Raw genomic sequence first — 14,639 nt, forward strand, 5'->3', positions numbered from 1 at the left:
ACCCCTTTAACTATGTAAATATAAGGTTAGGATGAGTGGAGAAAAACATGGCGTTATTCTTCCAGAGACAGTGTCAGGAACTTTGTAGTATTTCAGAACATCACCAGACAAATACTTGAGGCAGATCTGCAATGCTAAACATGGTCATGGGCAAGAGTGGCACAGGTTTTAGAAGAGAGCAGCCATATTATACTAATCTCAGACAAACCCTTGTAACCCCTGTAAGTGTAACTGTTATATCACTTTTTTGACTATTGTGAAGAGAGAGGTTTGCTGAACATTTTTGTAATAGACTATATTAAACTTATTGTACTTTTTATCTTTTTTTAATAGTATTTTATTAGTCATTTTTCAGTTTCAGTTCCAGCTAGAACTACAGTATCAGTAGGATATGAATGCCGAGACTTTCAGCTTTCAAAACACTGCCAAAGCAAGTGGTATAAAACTGGAGCAGGACACATTTTTTCAGTGTCCTGCCTTGATCTCCACCTCAGTTTGAAAATAATAGGAGGCAGAATCTGCTCCTGAATTTGAAGCAGAATCCACTTCAAAATCAGCACGATGTTAGGACCTTAATTTACATAAACAAGAAAGGTAATTCAGGAGCAATTCCAAATATTATACATAGCATTGATGTTACAGAGTTAGGATATGTTCACACAATTTTTTGGAAGCTGAAAAAAATCTGCTTCAGGAATTAGAAAACTCTTTTGGACATTTTTTTAAATATTTTTTATGTGGTTTTTGGTCACAGTTTTTTTTACTCCAGCACACGGTATGGACCAGCAAACTTCACTTTAAAACACACAAAAAAAAAACTGCACAACGTAATATTTTTTTCCACCATAACATAGGAAATGCCCCCGCCCTTTTTTTTTTTTCCTCTGACAAAATGAGCTAGAGGAAAAAAATCTGCTACTGACTCCCACCGAAATGAATGAGGCAGACTTTGAGGTGGATTCACCCTTAGTTTAGAGAGACTAGAGGACCATACAGAGGACCGACTGCAGGGAACAAATGGATGACAATACACCACAGACCCCACTGCTGGTGAATTTCTGTAAACATTGTCTATTCTTACATACAATCTTCTCATATGAGACCATTTTGTTAACTAGAGACCAGAATTGTGAAAGAGATGGAGGGCGATCCGCCATCAAACATAATGCCATAGCCTTCCTAGCTATGAGTATTTCACGGAGGAATATCCTGGTGCTCTAGTTCAGGTTTATTAGAAAGTATTGCAGTGTTTCGTCCTAGTTTGTGGAGTCATAAACAGCTAGTGCAAATCCCATTGACGCCGAAAAACCCACCAATCAATACTACTACTATAATACCTACCCTGCTCATTGCTTTCCACTGGAAAATCCTCATGACGTAGAAAGAACTTCACCTCCTCCCTTCGAGGACCCCACTTCTGCAAGTGCTCAAACATCAGGTGATCAAAGGGTAAAGGTCGTTCTATACAAAACAAAAAGAATTGTAATGAAATATTTGTAGAACTTGCGCGTTTCATTACAAAACAAGTATAAGCTCGCAGAGTCCATTATTCTCTACACATCCATTTTGAGTTTCATAAACAGACCACATAAATGCACTTTGCTCATGATTTACCCAAAGGTCAGCTTTTACTTTTGAAAGGTCCTTTGTGAAGACATGTCAGGTGACAGCATCGGACAGAACCACCAAAAATTGGCCCACATGGCTGTCATCGTCGCCTATTGTTTCTCAACAGACATCATGTTTGCTCGCACATAGAAACAACGAGAGAGATACCAAAAAGGCCCTTTACCATTTTTCCTTTTTAAACCTAAATCTAGAGATTTCAAAACCCTGAGAACAATAATCTTTATTTATATAGCAGCAACATATTGTGTAGTCCCTTATAATTCAGCGCGTACATGAGTCAGATATTACAGACTAATACACTACTTTACACTTGAAACAATAAGAGTGACGTCCAGAACACAAGAGATCTGATGTCAATTTATAAAAAGTGACAAGTCTGTCAAAAAATTCCCTTAAAATGATGACTATTAGGAATTAATCTTATTGCCCGCGGTAGCACATTCCAGAGACCTTGTACAGCATGAGCAAAGTCACGAGAGATGTTTGGATTATGAAGGATGTTCGTGTACCTTGCTTGTGCTCTGACAGAGATGAAGGAGATATAGAAGGTGCAATGATCGACACAAGGCAGAGGTATCAATAGTGGGAAGAGAGGGGAGTATGGCTGTTGCCAGACTGAATAAGGGTAGACTGCCTAATAGCAAGTTACAGTAATCTACAGGAGAATGACCTAGTGTAAAATTGAGAATGACCTTTTGTGCTGAAAAAGCCCCCCTCGGCTTATGAGTCAAGTTATGAGTCAAGCAAAAAAAAATAATTTTTTTTTTTTTTTTTTTTTTTTTTTTTGGGGGGGGGGGTCTATGACCAGCCGCAATAGTAATGTATAGAATAGAATCTCCCATAAAATAGTGAAAAAAAAGAAGCTTTAAAAAATATAATAAAAAAAATAAAGTAAATAAAAGTTGTAAATCCCTCCTTTCCCTAGAATACATATAAAAGTAGAAAATGACTGTGAAACACATACACATTAGGTATCCCTGTGTCTGAAAGTGCCCGGTCTACTGAATATAGGGGATCTGCAGTGCTCCTGTTCTGTCGGAAAGGGGTTAATAGGAGCACTGCAGATACCCTATAGTCAGCAAGGCTGAATTCCAAGTGGGGGGGAAGAAAAAAAAAAAAAAAAAACCCACCCCCTCCCCTTCCCAGCATCTACTGCACCCAACAACTACGACCATTTTCATTTTTGAAATTTTCCAGCAGCTGCTGCATACCATACCCATTTTTTTATAATCAATGTGCCTATCTTCCTTCTTTAGAAAACTTTCATAGGGGATTTCTAGGTCCCAATAGCACACATTTATACGACTGCAATCTAACCGGTCACATGACTTCACTAAAGTGGGCAGCAGTCACTGAGACAACAGGTCCTCATGCAATACGATACACAGATATGGCAGGGACCCCAGCCATGAAGAAATATTGCAAAATACTAGTGAAATAGTGATAATTTTTTCTTTTTTCTGACAAATTCATTTTAAGAAATTTTCCCTGTAAATTGATATCAGATTTATTTTTACAGTATTGTCTCTAAGAATGCTTTATACTTTTTCCACTCGCTGCACTCTCTATACAAGATAGAGCAGGATGGTCGATCAAAGGGTTTTTAAAAAAAAAAATTATTGTGCTGGTACAGAGTGGTGCGAGTAAGGATGAGGAAGATGAAAACCAGGGACATCTCCTCTTGTAAGTTTGCTGTATTAATAATAAAACATGGAGTTGACTGTAAAGTAAATGTCTTTGGTGACCTTGACTGTCTCCGCTTATCGCAAACATTAACAGCTGTCTGGGCACGATGAGCAACAGAGCCTGCAACAGTATTTATTAGGTTCAAAAACCATTACCAGAATGAGTCATCAGGACGGCAAAGAGGGGGAAGAAAAATAGGCAAAAATATATGAGTCAACGCTGTTGCGTTTATGATTTTTTAAAGGTTCTGTCAGGAAGCAGCTCGTGTGCTCAGAAGCGACGTGCGCGCTAATGCATTTCAGCAGCAAACATCTGGAAGCCGGAGCCTGCAGCACTGACAAACTTTAAAAAGCATTAAATGCCTCCAGAGGAGGGGGAAGACAGGGGGCCGCATGGTGCCGTGCCTATCCAATCCTGTTAGATAAAGTGTCCCTTATTCTACATGCAGCAGAGCAGGAATTATTAGATGTTATTCATCCAAATTGTTATTTGGAACAGAAAAATTATTCAGCAGCGATAAATGGGTCAGACAACAGCAGCTAAGTAACTATGACAAAACTGCCATGTACTAAAAGACAACTACAGTTATAAGAATTGGGCGACTAGAACACCTTATGACCTATCCACAGAATAAGTGTGTGATCGGTGGAGGGCCTGACCACTGGCTCCTCCATAAATTGCATAAACGGGTCTCAAATACCCTATGTGAATGGAGCAGCAGGTGCACACTGCCTATTCTACTCCTGTAGAGTTCAATGGAGTAGCAGCGTACATGTGTGACAGCTCCTCGATTCACACAGTGGCCTCACTACCTCAGTTCTTGTCATCTGTGGGGGTCCCAGCAGCCAGAACCTCACCCAACACCTATCACTTATCCTAAAGATAAGAGGCAGCTTGACCAGTCCCTTTTGAAGTTACTACATAAAGTGTAAAACCAAGTTCCCATCATTGCTGCAAGCCCAACATTTCTGACTATATCAGTTAGGAAGAATGGACCTCCAATCCAATTTATAGTCAATATGCAGTGGATTTGTTGCAGAAATATCTACAATTGTAGTAATCCACCTGACACGCTAACAATAAGGAGGTGCACCTGGGTGAGAAATGGTGTGTGTTATTACGCAAGGGTGTACCATGTGTTTACCATGATAAAGAGCTACAGCGTGCCTACCGTATGTTTTATTATCATCTACACACAGTCTTAAGTAAGACTCCTGAAAACACACTTCACAATTGGCCCCATAGACTTTAATGGATCTATTCACATGAGCATTACCTTAATGGTCCATGTGACAGATCCAAGAAAAAATAGAACACGTTTTTTGAGCCGATTTCACAGATCCATCAATAGACTGAAGTCTAAGAGGTATCTGTGAAGATGGATTGCCATCAGGTGAATACTCAGTGGTGAAGAAAGTACTTTCTCATGGCCAAGTGCACGGCACTGTTGTGTGAAGGAGCTGTAATCCAGCTCAGCTTCCTCTAGTAAAGCCACCAGGATGACTATGAAATTCCTACTTTCCCTGGCAAACCTCACTCTACTTCATCAGTTGAGCCACCGTCCATCAATTTTGCTTTCCAGGTTTACCAGAACCAAGATACCAGCAACTGTATAATACAATATAACCATGTCAAGGCTAAGTTCACACAAAGGAATTTACAGCTGACAGAGGTAGACTCTGCCTCACCAGCATCTCTATATGGCACCTAGAATTGGTTTGTTTGTTTAGTTTTTTGGGGTTTTTTTTTATTTAGTGTCCTGCTCAATCTATCTGCGGATTCTGCTGCTAAATCCATGGGACGAGGCTCGGGCAGATAAGCTCCAGGCCGTGTGATGATGCAAATAATTGCCTTTTTTTTCTACCGTTAGTTACAATTGTGGTAGTTTTCTATCTATCTTTTGCAGAGACATTACAAGCCAGTTGGCTTAGTTACTTTTGGGTCGAGGTGTGAGCTTGGTGGGAGAGGGAATATATGCAAACGCCCATTAAAGTCCTAATGGAAAGTGTTGATTTTATTGTGATGTGGAGGAGTTATCCACTTTGATAAAATTAATTGCCTATCCTTAAGATACGTGATCAATTTTAGACCGACAGGGGGACAACTGTCAGAACCCACACAGATCAGCTGTTTTTACATGACTGCGGCTCACAGCAATGTTTACTTGGCATGCTCACTTGCCATCTCTTTCATATGGGTGGTTGTGCATCACTGTAGTAGAGTCCTATTCAAGTGTATGGAACATCGCTGCAGTAAATCATAGCTGACATGTGGAAGAGATGGCAAGTAAGTACAGCGACTACCGACATGTAAGCAATGCTGGGAGCTGTGGTCACATTAAAAGAGGTGATTTTCAGGGTTCTCAATAGCCAGACCCCTGCCAGTCTTAAATTGCTATCTTAAGAATAAATATCCTAACAATATTCTAGCATTTCTCTAGTAGAAAACCCCTTTAAGTTTACAACAGTTTTGCTTTAACTCACATATCAGCAAAATTACAAAGATGCCTTACCATTCCCACGCCACACTTCTGCCAGGTGACACGCTCCTTCGCCAGGCTCCTTGCAGAACTCCACCACATCTCTGCACGTTGTCTCAGGAGTTATTGGGACTTCAGTTAATATTTGTTCATTGTTGCTAAGAAACACTGTTAATATTGTCTGGAAGAGAGAGAGACACAAGGCACTGGTTACATTGGTGCGATGTCAAGATTGGCTTTGACTGGACAACAAAGCTGGGTGACAAAATAACTAACAATTTATCGGTAGCCAATATCACCCACAGGCCACAATGTAGTTCATGAATTTTCCAGCTGTATTTATCTAGGACTTACATATTAAAAGTGAATGTTAAAGACTATGTCAACATAAGAAACAACTATTTCTCTCTCACTGAGTAACGTTGTGACAGGTATTTACTAAAAATCACTTTGTGTCTATAGCTCTTACATAGGCTTAGGAGTCTTCAAGGTACCAGGCAAACATACATACTCTGGGCCAACCTAACAAATTACAATAATATGTTTGATAGACACAATTGGCCAGATTTATTAAGACTTAAAGGGCAAGGCATGACTAATCTATGAAGAGGCTCTGGCTTCTTCATAGATCGGTCGCACGCCCATGGGCTTGAAAACCAGTGTGAGATATAATAAATATGTCGAGGCCTGCCTTTGCTTTTTTGTCTGGCTCCCAATCTTTGCAAATCAGAATCTATCTGAAAATATGTCAAGATTCTACAGATTACCATTGAAATGAATGGGAGAGTTGGGAGGTGTTTTTTGAAGCAGATTCCACCTCAAAATCTGCCTATAAAAAAAAAAAAAAAAAAGCCTGTGTGATTATACCGTAACTGTGATAAGTAACTAACCTTTATTAAATATGCCAGTTTTGCAGATTTGGATAAAAACAACTTAAAAGCCTTATGCAAATTAGGCAGTCGGTGCACTGAGGGCGGAGCTTCAGCCCAGGGAGCACTGCTCTTGCTGCTCAAACAGGATGGAGGATGAGAACGTTCAACTCTCAGTGCACATATATATCTACCCATAAACAATAGAGGACACCACAGCCCACAGAATAGTCTATCAATAACATGAGATTTTGTCCTCAACACAACATTACACCAGGTTGAACTTGTATATTGTGGGCTTAGGAAATGGAACGTGATATGGCCATTTGCAAAGTAAAAAGATAAGAAGGGATGAGCAAGGAAAGGTTAATATGGCATGGAAACCCCAGTAAACACACTAGGATCCATGTGGATAATACTTCAATCCTAGCTGGACTTTTGGATTTGAGTGAACTTAGATTTTACTACCTTTATGAACTACGTGGAAAACCACTGCCTACCAACGAATACTGGGCTGAGCTCATACATAGGTGACATACAGTATATCAACGTAAAAGGTAGATGATTGGAAGGGTCTATTCATACATCGCAGTAAAATAAGAACTCGCTACTATGTATGAATAGACCTTAAACTTAAAGAACCATACAGGAACACACTTATGCCTGCAGATATAAAGAGTATACAATGATCATATGCTTGAGTGTCCAAAGTGACATCTACCGCAGGTTTATTTTTGTCTCTAATCGACTGTGCAGAAACAACTTTGGACTCAAAAACTAGGACACCGGAGAGGACGTCTTCTCATGTGTCACCAAACTGAACAAAGCCTTCTTTATTTCCATGTATTCAATTAGCGCCCTTCAATAAAAATGGTGTGGCATGTTGCTCTCTGTACTTGTAAGATATAAGATAGTATCCACTTACTCTTTTCAACCCCCCCATCAAATCCCAAGTTTCCCCTCTCCCTGGCTACCCACATTTGCCACAGAGTGTTTTATGTGCAATATATATGTATGTGCAGTATATCGTACAATTTTAAAAAGTTTTAAAAAAAAGTTGTTGAAAGATGCAGCTCAGAAATATATATGTGGACGATGAATATGTGGATTATTGCCAACTTCATGAAAAAAAAAAAAAAATATATATATATATATATATATATATATATATATATATATTTAATGTTATTGCTAGTACTATATACTCTGTTTAGTAAACATTCATTATATTTGTGTACGCAGAAGAAAACAGTAGGCTATCTTTTAATCTTTGCAATCCCAGAATCTACAAAAAGTTTCCCATCACGTTTATTCCTTGCACAACTTCTCTGTATTAACCTGGTTTCAAAATTTTAAAATTAAAATGTTTTAACTTAGACATTAATCTACTTAAAATCGGTTGAAACTTTAGATACGTAGATCATTCAGGTGTGTTCGCAAACTATTCCCTGATAAAACAGAAATCAAAGCCTATGATAAATCTCTTCAGATAGTATCGGCTACAGAACTTGGCATTTCTGAAGCAAACCCTATAAAAAGCACTTTTTTAGTCAACATACACATTGGTAGAGCTAACACCGGCCCTAAACCCCAATGATACATCAACATGAATGTGAACAGATGCAAAACAATTTGTTTCAAAATAACAGCCCCCTAAAAACATACAAAACAATGTAAATAATAAAGTAACTAAGCCTAATGTAGTCACAATAACTCAAAATCCAAAAGTGAGAAATCAGGAAATAGTACTACTTGTCATTCACACATGGATGCACTGCTTATTTCTAGGAGATGAATCCATATGTTACCTTGACATATGGGAGGAGAGACTAAAATGCACAAAAACAAACACGCTCAGTAAACAAACGTAAACTGAGAATGAAGCCGACATAAAGAAAAGCTGCCGCACTGATCATACAATTATCCATCGAGATCTACCAGCTATAACTATACTGTCCATCGCTCTACATAAAATGGAAGCAGATGTAGCAGTGCTGAATTGTTAAGTCACGGTATGGCAGCTTGCCACGATGAATAAATGATAAATAAAAAGAAATATTAAAACAAACTCAGTTCTGCTACATCTGTAGTAATAAGAATCCTGCCTTCCCGTCACTACCTTTTTCAGGAACACCTTCTTATTAGCCGATTTTGTTCCAGTCTTTTCCCGTGGCAGTGACTTGTCCTTTGGCTTATTTATGAGGCTCTGCAGGATCATGGTAAACAGGTTCTTCATGTGGAAGTCCACAGATAAAGGGGGATCATTTAAAGGAAAGCAATGAGCCCTAGATCTCAAGGATGAGACCTGTGCAGGCGGCAGGCGAGCTCTCAGACTGCTGCTGGTATTTGGAGGACGGTGTGGCTATGAACGCTGATAAGGAGCAATGAGGACACAAAGCAGGCCATGGATGTGACAGCTCGATGATACGGTGGATTATGCTTCGCCTAATTAGGCAAACAAGCGCTAGGAGAGCTCTGGTGTACAATGTGCACCCCCGGCTGCCAGAACACAAGACACAAGGAGTCATCCAAGACCTGGAAGCGTGGGCTTCCTCTTCACAGACAAGGAAAATGTGAGGAACACATGCAGGTGCTTCATCTTAAAGGGCTAGTGTAAATACCAGTGCAGACATTAAACGTTAATGTTAACATTGGATACACTGGTAGTCACAAAGTATCAATAGATGAAACCTTTTAATATACTAAGCGTCTCAATTCCGTCAATATTTGATCAGTGGAGGTCTGACACATGGAACCCGCACAGATCAGCTCATCCAGCAGCCTCAATACTCAGGCCTGGTTCACATCTGTGTTCGGTATTCCGTTTGGGGAATCTGCTTGGGAACCCCCAAATGAAATACTGAACGCATTAAAAAGTGGTTAGCTGAGGGGCATTCACACTCGTGCTCGGTGTCTGCCTTATGCCTTTCTGCCAGGTTTCCACCCTCAGCCCCAAGAAATTAGAGGGGGGACAGCTTCGCTGTGGAGAGGTTGCTGGTGGACACCGGTGATCACCTTTAAAAACCCATTCAAATGAAAGGGTTTTAAAGCTTTTCACCGGGAAGCTGTCCCCTCTCCAATTTCTCGGAGCTGAGGAAACAGAGTGGGATGGCACAGGGCGGTCACCAGGCGCAAGTGTGAATGTCCCCTAAAGAAACCACATGGACTCCATAGATTATAATGGGGTGGTACTTCTTTTTTCCGCGGTGTCCTCACAAATCATGCAGAGAGAAGAGTGCTGCTTGCACCCCTCAACAAACCAAAACGTAGCGCAGCTCTATACAAGCAGCCCCTATCCGAGCCGACACTAGCTGTCCTTGGGGGATGGACAGTCATCTGAATGGTGCCCAGGCAATAATACATTTTCCCAGCAGTGGTCACAGCAGAGGCAAGGAATGTACCAAACTTCTGTTCTTGGTCTTGTTAGGTTACCGTATAGTTGTTATATAACGGCTTATCAGCTTCTGCTGATACATTAATGGATTTCTATAAAGACATTGCAAACTGTGACTTATTATTTAACAATTACATTGAAAACTTTATAGGATATGATCTCCAAAATTTGTATAGAGTGTATAGAGGGGTGGTCAAACAAGACTGTTACATACATGATGTATGATGGAAGTGAAATGGTCACACCTAGTGGAAGTCAGCTCTAAGGCCTCGTTCACATGGGACACGGGACCACGTATTTTGGTCCTGATTCTGATGCAGGAAGCCGCATCAGAATTGGACCAAAATGCGCCTGCCACGACTGTCATGGCTTCCCCCTCTGTAGTAGGCTCAAATGAATGGGACTAGTCCAGAGGGTGCTGTCGCGAGGTGGACGCCGGGGCTGAATCAGCTGCGGAATCTGCTTGAAGAAAGGGCAGCTTGTGTCTTTATTCCGTGAGCCGGAACATACCGCTCACGGAAAAAGGAAGCTAGCGGTCTACATAGACCTCCATTGTGAGGGGGCAGATTCTGAGGTGGATTCGGCATCACAATCCGGCCCCTCTTGCCCCATGTGAACAAGCCCTATGAGGTGATCTTTTGGGGAGGTTTCATTGTATTGGTAGTACAATGTCTGAACTACAATGGCGATCAGACTGAAAACTAAGCATAGGTGCAGATCTGCAACATTGGCTGTGAAATCTCAGAATGCTTCCGCCTCTGCATCCGACAGCATTACTACACGGGACAATAATGCGATGAGACAGCTTCAGGAAGGAAGAGGGGAGGAGCGGGGCTTTGCCCTAACAAAACATTCAGGCTTTGTGTGTAGGATCTATATAATACAATCATATCCTGCTGAACCAGGGAGACATGGTCTTAAAGGACCAAACCTGGATATGCTGGAAATTATTTATTAGGAAAGTATTATGCCGTCATCTTTCCAATTTGCCAGAAACAACATATATAAGGACAGCAGTAACATTTCAATAACTAATGACTAAAATTAGATCCACTGTGCGGTAAAAATATATGTGCCAAGGCTTAAAGAGGGCATCTGACAACCTCCACCATCTCTGAAGCTTTGAATCCTTGAATATGTGCAGCACCGCTTATTCCAGTGGACTGTAGCCAGTTGCTGACCAATGGGTGCAGTTAGTTTCAACACCAATATGCAGATTATGCTCTCTAGGTGGGTTGTGTTGGGATGGAGCAGACAGTGTGGGACCACCCACCTGACAGTAGAGAGCCTCATTAACATATTGGGTGTTGAAACTAACTGCACCAATCGCTCAGTAACGATGGGGACTAGAGAGAAAAAATACTGATTGCACCCTTTAATCGGTGCTGCTCCACTGATCTAACTGCAAAGAGTTGGAGGAGGTAGTGAAAGGTCCTCTTTAAAGAAAACTTTTCACCACCTTCACTTCTTAGCATCTGTTAATAAGCACTGATCCACGGATTCCAGCACAGTTGATATTTTTTTCTCTAACTTCCACCATTCCTGAGCAATAAGTGCTGATAGTTTTGGTGCCTGATATGCTACTTAGGTTCTGTACTATCAAGTGGACAAGGTCAGTCAGGAGAAGGAAAAGGGGAGTGATGCAAGTCAGAGACAGGCAGTGTCAGAGATCAGAATCACACCCTTTGCTTGCTCCCGCCTGACTTCGCCTACCTGTCAGAGTCTAAAAAGCATATCAGGCACCAAAATTATTTCTCCGTAATTGTGGTAGCGAAGGAAAAAATTCCAACTGTTGCAGGATCAGTATTAACTAATACGAGAGCGGGACTTTGTGGAGGTGGTGAAAGCTTTGGATACGAGTCTGTATGTGGCAAGTGATATGGATCTAAACAGATCTAAAACACAGTTATCACTGGTGGCGTTAGCGTCTGAGGTAAATGTAATATTATACGAAAACAATTGAATTAGATTGGTGACCATGTGATTAATAGTTTTATTGATTCCCTTAAAGGAGGACTCCTCCTGCCTTTAGAAATAGGGAAATTTGGACACAGCAGAATAATTTCATCTGCGGCAGTTGGCCAGGCTGTGGAGTCAGTAGGTCATGATCAAACAGGACCAGCAAAGCTCCTCTAACTTAGTAAAAAAGCCAATTAGTGTGATAACATAAGAGAGGGGAAAAAAAAGACAGAACAGTCATAGCCTTTGGGTGATACCAATGAGAAATAGAAGCAAATGTATAAGATTCTTACGAGAAGGACTGGCCAAGAAAAAGAAAAATTCTGGAAGAAATGGTTGTCTAGATCAGATTTATATCACAGCCTTAGGCCAAGTTCACATCTGCTTCGTAGTCTCCATAGGAAAAATCATTGTACAACTTTTTCATTCACTGATATCAGTTTAAGAAGAATGGATACCATTAAAGTCAATAGAGTCCGTCAGGCTCCATACATATCCACTGTTGTAACGGTACACCTGTCCATTGTTCTGGTCCTCCAACAAACAAGAACAACCAACAAACAGGTGAAGGTGTGAAAGGAACAGAACATTTATTTAATAACATTCCTAAATTCCTGTGAAAGTAAATATACAACAAGTTATACACCCAAGTAATTATACAATCTTAATAATTGAACAATACGAGGGTAGTCTGAAAAGTTTCCGACCTCCACATGTAGATGGCAACACTCGTCAACCAAAGTTGGGAAATGTGTTCTCGCATACGTTGGAATGTACTCACAAAAATTTCAGCCATTTTGCACCAGCGGTTTTTCTTTGATAGTCATTGTAGTGAGTCGATGCGAGTGATTTTGTGAAAATGCATAAAATCGAATATTGAGCGGTCATTAGATTTTTGTTTTTGAAAGGCAATACGCCTTCGCAAATTAAAGACGAGTTGGACGCTGTGTACGGGGGCTCTGCACCATCATGTACCACCGTCAAATTTTGGGCAGCTGAATTTAAACGTGGCCGTACCAGCTTGGTTGACGATGAACGTTCAGGACAGCCAAAAACTGCAACCACGAACGAAAACATTGCTAAAGTTCACCAAATAGTGCTAGAGAACCGTCGAGTGAAGGTTAGAGAGATAGCAGAGGCTAGGAGCATATTGAAAGAACGTGTTTGCCACATATCGTTTGAAAATTTAGGGATGAGAAAGCTGACCGCGCACTGGGTGCTGCAATTGCTCCCTCTGGACCAAAAACGTGTTCAGATGAACATTTGCAAAGCTCTGTTGGCGCAGTTTAGTCCACTGTTTTGACTGTGTTTTTGTTTCTGGGGTGTAATGGTGTGTCCAAGTTTCATCCACAGTAATCAATCGGTGCCAAATCTCTGATTTACTGCACCTAAACTGTGCCAACAGAGCTTTGACGGTGGTACACTACACTACGACGACTGTCAAAAAAAACCGCTGGTGCAAAATGGCTGAAATTTTTGTGAGTACATGTCCAACGCATGCACAAACACATTCCCTAACTTTGGTTGACGAGTGTTGCCATCTACAAGAGGTAGTTGGAAACTTTTCAGGCTACCCTCGTATGTATTGATTTTTTTTTGATTTTTTTTTCTTTTTATTCCTTCCCAACTCCATGTCTGAAAATCAGAATAAACTCTCTGGCCCCCAACTGGACAAATAAAACTAGGAAGACCAGCATGAGATATAGGCCCTTCACCGATCGGAAAGTCAATCACTGACAGACAATCTGTCAACCACCAGTTATAGGTTAGGTAGGTTGTGATTGATTAAAGGAAGGTATCAGGAAAGAGCTACATTTTTTTTTCCTCCGTCCTGGTGACCTTTGACTATGGAAAGTACATAGCTGAGGACAAGAGGACTACCACTACTAAAAATCAGACAGGTTATGCCATCATCTCTACATAGACAAAACAACACGAAGCGTCTACACAAGTGTTTAGGACATGTTTGTAAACCACAATAATCCCTGAATCATCCCCTGGAATGCTCTGGGTGCCGTTACACCAATGCCCTGCACAACATGTTTTCCTGCTGGTGCTGAGCAGTCAATGACAAGGACGTCAAATCCTTCCACCTCATCACGATAACACTCCGGAGTAAACATTCAAGGCATGAGAGCTAGTGTCAAAAGGACAGGTCTCCGGGGTGCCGGCATAATCTGCTAAGGTAGTATCCAACAGGACACCCAGGGGGCGCTATAACTTACAAAAGGTGGTATGTATTGGATCACATGGTAGGCAGTCAGAAACACTGGTTTATGTGTATACCCCAGCGCTATAAAATAAATGACCAAATTCAACCCAATTTAGATCAACTCACACAATCCCGAGACAGTGGCGCCTCAAAAGAATTGTGACCTTGAGGTTTTAGGAAGGCTGGAGGCATGACTATGAGTGTACATGGAGTACATGTGACTGGTCACAGCTAGGAAAGTAATTGATATAATTGAATGCTGCACTTATCATAATAGGACACACGAGGCACCTTGGACGCTTTCTTAAGCAATACCTTAAGAAAATTAATGAAGTTAATAGCACATGATTAATCATTTTATGTCTAGCAGGTCAGTCACTCGTATACAAGAGTGGAGCTACTATACTCAGG

General features: G+C 40.9%; 2 protein-coding genes across 4 annotated transcripts in view; one reads left to right on the top strand and one right to left on the bottom strand.

Annotated features, from left to right (window-relative positions):
• KLC1 (kinesin light chain 1) overlaps nucleotides 1-14,639 on the top strand; it is a 186,044-nt gene that overhangs the window by 151,230 nt on the left and 20,175 nt on the right. The gene's annotated exons all lie outside the window — the stretch shown is intronic.
• Nucleotides 1-14,639, bottom strand: part of PPP1R13B (protein phosphatase 1 regulatory subunit 13B) — a 74,918-nt gene that overhangs the window by 39,667 nt on the left and 20,612 nt on the right. For all 3 annotated transcript variants that reach the window (XM_075282644.1, XM_075282643.1, XM_075282645.1), the window contains exons 2-3: nucleotides 5,828-5,975; nucleotides 1,342-1,461 (exon numbers count right to left, since the gene is read on the bottom strand). In XM_075282644.1, the coding sequence (XP_075138745.1) occupies nucleotides 1,342-1,461; nucleotides 5,828-5,975 (268 nt within the window). The remainder of the gene's footprint in view (nucleotides 1-1,341; nucleotides 1,462-5,827; nucleotides 5,976-14,639) is intronic.

This window comes from Leptodactylus fuscus, chromosome 7 (assembly GCF_031893055.1).
Source record: "Leptodactylus fuscus isolate aLepFus1 chromosome 7, aLepFus1.hap2, whole genome shotgun sequence".
Lineage (NCBI taxonomy): Eukaryota > Metazoa > Chordata > Amphibia > Anura > Leptodactylidae > Leptodactylus > Leptodactylus fuscus.